The sequence below is a fragment of the Canis lupus genome, chromosome 20 (assembly GCF_011100685.1).
Source record: "Canis lupus familiaris isolate Mischka breed German Shepherd chromosome 20, alternate assembly UU_Cfam_GSD_1.0, whole genome shotgun sequence".
Classification (NCBI taxonomy): domain Eukaryota; kingdom Metazoa; phylum Chordata; class Mammalia; order Carnivora; family Canidae; genus Canis; species Canis lupus.
This window is the reverse complement of record NC_049241.1, coordinates 8196873-8202872: the sequence shown is the minus strand read 5'-3', so window position 1 is coordinate 8202872 and position 6000 is coordinate 8196873. Positions and strand designations below refer to the sequence as shown.

General features: G+C 53.3%; 1 protein-coding gene across 3 annotated transcripts in view; it reads left to right on the top strand.

Annotated features, from left to right (window-relative positions):
- Positions 1-574: 574 nt before the first annotated feature.
- Positions 575-6000, top strand: part of TATDN2 (TatD DNase domain containing 2) — a 29354-nt gene continuing 23928 nt past the window's right edge. For 2 of the 3 annotated variants that reach the window (XM_038565658.1, XM_038565657.1), the window contains exons 1-2: positions 576-873; positions 986-1408. In XM_038565658.1, the coding sequence (XP_038421586.1) occupies positions 992-1408 (417 nt within the window). In that variant the 5' untranslated portion in view covers positions 576-873; positions 986-991. Of the gene's footprint in view, positions 874-985; positions 1409-6000 lie in introns of all 3 variants that reach the window. The other variant, XR_005374615.1, reaches the window with a different exon arrangement.

The window sequence follows — 6000 nt, the reverse complement described above, 5'->3', positions numbered from 1 at the left end:
GGAGCTGCGGCCCCGCCTCGCTTCGCGCTCTTCTGGCCCACGTGAGTGGCTCCGCCCCGCCTCGCTTCCGACCAATGCCTTCAAGCCTCCGGGCCAACAGGCGAGCTCCGTCTTGCTCGGAGTCCCGCCCCCTGCCGATCCGACCAATGGGCGCCCTCCGTTCTGCGCAAGGCCCGCCCCCGCCGCACGCCGGGCAGCGGGCCGCAGGGCTCGTTCCGGGAGGCGGGCGCCGCGGAGGCCGGTGTGGCCGGAGCTCGGGCGGAGGCCGGGCGGGGGCTGCGGGCCGGGGCTGCGGGCCGGGGCCGGGGGCGGGCGGCGGGCGGGCGGCTGGGGCGGGACGTTCGGGCCGTGAGGGCTGCGGGGCCGACGTCTGGGCGGCGGCGGCAGGGGCGGGAGGGGCGGCTGGGCGAGCCGGCGGGTGTCCCGGGGCGGCCGAGCGCGGCGCCGCCGGCTCCTGAGGGGGCGCCTCGGCCCCGAGCCCTCGGGCCCGGGCTGGTCGGCGGGGCCGCGGGAGCAGGGCGGGCTGCGCGCCGGCGCCGGCCCTGCCCTGCGGCCCGCCCTCGGCGTTCCGGGCCCCGAGGCCCGAGCGCCCCGCAGGGGCTGCGGGTCCGGGCGCCATGTGCGGACCCTGAGGCGCCGTGTGGTCTCGTGGAGCGCTCTGGCGTCCCCGAGGGGCTCCGCGCCGCGAACTGAAGCCAAGCGCTTTGTAATCCCGGAAGCGCTTTGCATCTCGGGGATCGCGGAAGCACGTCGTGGGGCTGGAAAGCAACCCCGCGCCCGTAGGGAGCCTCGGATCGTTGTGACTACGGCGAAGCGCGCTGGGGTCTCGGGAAGCCTGAGCACTGTGATGGGCAGTGGAAGGAAGGGGGAGAGGTCCGTGAGGCCCCCGGCCCTGACCTCCTGGCTCGCCCTGCCCCGGGGGTCCCGGGGTGGCGGGGGTGCGGAGGGGAGAGGTGGGAGCCCAGGCCCCCTCTTTCCCTCGCAGGTGCCCATGGCGTCGGAGCGGCGCAAGGTCAAGTACCACTGGAGCGGCGCCTCGGAAGGCTGTCCCCGCAAGCGCAGCTGCCTCCGGGAGCCCCGTGATGTGGCCCCCTCCAGCCGGCCGGCTCCGAGCTCTGCGTCGCGGGCCGGAGGGACCAGCAGCCCCAAGCGCCTGAGAGCCCAGAAGGAGGACGATGTGGCCTGCACGCCGAGGTTGCCCTGGGGCTCGTCCTGCCGCAGAAATTCCTCCTCCTCCTCCTCGTCCTCCTCGCATTCCTCCGGCCCAGGTGTGGGCGGGGCTGCCGCCCGAGGCTGCCTGATTCGGAGTACCCGGGGATTCCTGTCGTCTGGGGGATCCCCTCTTCGCCCTGCCAGCCCCTCTCCACAAGAAATGGCTTCTCTAGAGGAGGAAGCCTGCAGCCTTAAGGTAGGTGGCTGCGACGCCCTGGACGCGGTGAGGCCCCTTCCACGTGGCTTGAGGCGTTGCTGGAAGGAGGTGAAAACGGGGTCGTGTCCTTCAAGATCTCTGGGGTCTTCCCAGAGGTCTGCGTGAGGCAAAGCGGGGAGCCCAAGGCCGGGGGCGGGGGGTCGTTGAGGGGCGGGGGCGGCCCGCAGTGCCAGAGACAGATAGTTCTCAAACTTGGCACCACTTTAAGACGACTTGGAAAGCTTTAAAATACTTGTGCCTGCTTCTCATTCTGACTTCATTGGGCTGGGGTGTGGTCTGGGTTTCCAGAGTTTTAAATGTTCCTCAGGTAATTGTATGCTGCAGCCGGATTGGAATGGTCACAGCCCTACAAGGTGCATTGCGTGCCCAGAAGACACGTATATTTATTTCAGTTGTGAATTTAAGGAGTTGTGCCCTTGTTCTTAGAACTTCTCTGAGTCACAGAACTGAGAACAAGAATTTGGGTTCTTGGTGTCGCTTTTCAGTAAAGTTGTGGTGTCTAGCACCTTGGGGTTTTGCTTGGTGGGTAGAGTTTGTTTTGGAGCTTAAACATTTAATTCCATGCAGGAGGGTTTCTCAGGAGGAGGTACATTTCGTCCACTCTTTTGGTTTATATTAACTTAAAAGAGGATACAATTTTCCCAGGGTTGTTTTTTTTTTTTTTTCCCTTTTTTGGTGAGGGCAGGTTGAATGATGTGAGTCTGTGAGAAGTAGAAGCTAATGTAATTCATCTCTTATAGGCGGCCATTTCTCCGGTGAGAGGTTGAGTACTGGCTAACGTCGCCAGCTGTAGTGTGAGCTTCATCCACTTTCAGTCAGGTGTTTTGTTTTGTTTTATAAAGATGTTATTTATTTATTCCTGAGAGACCCAGGCAGAGGGAGAAGCAGGCTCCCTGTGAGAAGCCTGATGCAGGACTTGACCCCAGGACCCCGGGTCATGACCTGAGGCAAAGGCAGACGCCCAACCGCTGAGCCACCCAGGCGCCCCTCAGGTTTTGAACAAATATTTGTTGAGGGCCTAGATCATCCCAGGAGTGTTCTCCTTGCTTGGGATTCTGTCCGAACAAAACATATCACCGCCCTCTTAGTTTGCATTCTGGATCTGGAGCTCTAGGCCGTAAGAGGTGAAGAGTTCTGTACCTGGACCGGTGCTAGAAAAGTCTTAGTTGGATGAGAGGAGCTGCCTTCACATAAAGGGATCTTACAAAAGCAAGGAAAAAATGCCCTAAGGAACATGGGTTTGTCGAGTGGTTAGATTATGTGGAGCTGAGAAACGAGGCTGTCATTGGCTGTCTATCCTGGGGAGCTCTCAGGTGTAGTGCTCACAGAACTCTTGTATGGCACATGGATTTTTTTTTTTTTTTAATGGTCACTTCAAAAGCTTGGTCTTTGGCATGAGAATACATATTGAATATGACTAGAATGTAGGTCAAAGTAAATATGGGGCTTTGCCCATACAATTTAATCTTGTCATTAATTCTTGATACACTTTCTATTTGATTTGGGCGCCGCATTGAAATAATATGGATTGCTTACGTTCGACTTCAGTGACAGTTAGAGATAGGATAAAGCCCTTTTTTTTTTTTTTTTAAAGATTTTATTTATTCATGAGAGACACAGGCAGAGGGAGAAGCAGGCTCCTCGCAGAGAGCCCGATGCAGGACTCGATCCCGGGACTCCAGGATCACACCCTGGGCTGAAGGCAGACACTCAACCGCTGAGCCACCCAGGGATCCCCAAGGATAAAGCCTTTCAAGAAGGGCAGGAATCTTTGCTTAGTGTTTCAGGTGTGCTGCATCCCTGGCTCAGGCTGTCTTGCAGACCAGGAACCCAGATTTGAAGATAGAGCCTTTAACCCGGGTGGGTCGAATGCTATCATGGACCCATCTTTATCTTATTTAGGCCTAAAGGGCCTTGTTTTGCCTAAATTAAATTAGTGGTTAAGCATAGAACAATGAGTAGTTCAGTCCTGTCTCAGAAGTTGTGGGGTTAGTGCCTTGCTTTGAGTGAGTGAGCTCCTGAGAGTTACTGAGTGGCAGGTACTCCCTTAGATTGTAGAACTATGAGATGGCTTCTAAGTAGCACACATTCTGGTGGGAAGGCTTGAGAAGTCACAAGACTGCCTCATGATGTGGTGTATGGAGCTTAAGAGTCCAGGATGGAGGCTGGAGAGGTTGGTAGGGTACCGATTGCAACAGGGCTTTAGTAGCCAAGAGAACTTGAATTTTATTCTAAGCCATTAGAGAGTTATATAGAATTCCGTAACAGGGAGGCAGATGTGCATTTTTGAAAGATCACTCATGTTGAGTGAGGATAGACTATGGGGATGTTGATATTATTAATCCTAATTGTCACTCTCTAGCACTGCTAAGGGCTCTCCCTGTAGTGTTTGTTAATTTGAAAACAAGGCACAGTACCTGACTCATCTTGATGAATTACAAAATGCCTTTCTTATCTTCCTCTTAGTCTGCACCTCTTCTGCGCTCTGCAGTCACATCTAACTCGTTTTTCTAGTAAATCCTGGGTCCTTTCAGCAAGCACAGCCCACTGGCACTCACAAAAATGTTATGTTCTCCCCCTCGGTCCTTCTAAGGTCTCCTCACTCCTATTTTTTACCTGCCTATCCACCTGTTCTGCATTTGCTCTGTAAACTTTGAGAGATACACTCTTGGCTTTGTGTGTAGGTTCCCCATTATCTATCTCCTTCCCGGCTTGAGCACAGTGGTCTTGGCCAGATCACAGAATAGTGAGAGGGGAATGTTCTGCCTTTGATAACAGTGCCACAGACTGGGTAGCTTATAAATAATAGAAATTTATATCTTGAGGTGTCTGGGTGGCTCACTTGGTTCAGTGTCTGCCTTTGGGCAGCCCAGGTGGCTCAGTGGTTTAGCGCCGCATTCAGCCCAGGGCATGGTCCTGGAGACCCAGGGATCAAGTCCCACATCGAGGTCCCTGCATGGAGCCTGCTTCTCCCTCTTCCTGTGTCTCTGCCTCTCTCTCTCTGTGTCTCTCATGAATGGATAAATAAAATCTTTAATTTTTTTAAAATTTATTTATGATAGTCATACAGAGAGAGAGAGAGGCAGAGACACAGGCAGAGGGAGAAGCAGGCTCCATGCACCGGGAGCCTGACGTGGGACTCGATCCCGGGTCTCCAGGATCGCGCCCTGGGCCAAAGGCAGGCGCCAAACCGCTGCACCACCCAGGGATCCCCAAATAAAATCTTAAAAAAAAAAAAAAAAAGTGTGTGCCTCCGACTCAGGTCATGATCTTACGGTCCTGAGATGGCTCTCTGCTCAGCGGGGAGCTTGCTTCTCACTTTCCCTCTGCCTGCCACTCCCCATGCTTGTGTGCTTGTATGTGTGTTCTCTCTCTCTCTCTCTGTGTCAAAATTTTTTTTTTTTCTTTTTAAGTTTCTTATAGTTTTGAAGGCTAGAAGTCTGAGATCAGGGGGCTAGCATGGTCAAGTGAGGGGCCTTTTCTGGCTTGTAGATTTCTCCTTCTGTCCTCATATGGCAGAGGGGTACAGAGGAGCTCTCTTGGGGACTCTTTTTTTTTTTTTTTTTTAAGACTATTTATTTGAGAGGGAGCAAGAGAGCACAGCGGGGGGGTGGGAGAGGGAGAGGGAGAAGCAGGCTCCCTGCTAAGCAAAGCCCCCGCCCCCCCCCTCCCCCCCCCCCCAGGATGGGGCTCTATCCCAGGACCCTGGGATCATGACCCGAGCTAAAGGCAGAGGCTTAATGGATTGAGCCACCCAGGTGCCCCTCTCTTGGAGACTCTTAGATAAGAGCGCTAATCCCATTCATGATGTCTCCACTTTCATGACCTAATCACTTTCCAAAGGAGCCACCTAATATCATCACTTGGGGGTTAGATTTCAACATACGAATTTTGGGGGAACATATTCAGACCATAGCTAGACTGGGCCATTTGGATTTACTAGAGATTCCTGCTGGCCAGCTTCTTACTGTTTGTTCTTTGTTTCCTCTAGGATAGTTTTCTCAGATTCTAATGGTAACTGATGGCCTTTAGAGAATAATTAAATTTGTCTGTTGTGAGCACCTTCACCTACCTTATATTATTAGTCCTTAGTATGACCTTTCTACATTTCTACATTCACTTCAGGGAAGGAAGACTGGAAGGGAAAATTTAAGCATTTGTGATGTGATAGACTTTGATCAAATATGATTCTCAGTGTTTGACCCATAAGAGGGTCATATAATCCAGAGATGTGAAACAGGTGGTATTATCTTTACATGTCATTTAACAAACATTTACATATCAGTTAACAAATATTTGAGCACCTACTATGTGTCGGCACTGGAAAAGGAGATTCAGAAATGTTAAGTAACTTGACCAAGGCCATACATCTTGTATGGGGCAAAGCTGTGATATCCCAGATTGGTGGGATGTCAGAGCCTGCATTCTTGCTGCTGCAGCCCTCTGAGCACCTGCTCTGTCCAGGCCTAGTGTTGTAAGGGATGGGGAGATGAAGAGGGCAAGATCCTCCCCTTGAAAAGCTCTCTGCAGGGTGACATAGCCCTGACACAAGAAGCCATTGTGTATCTTGG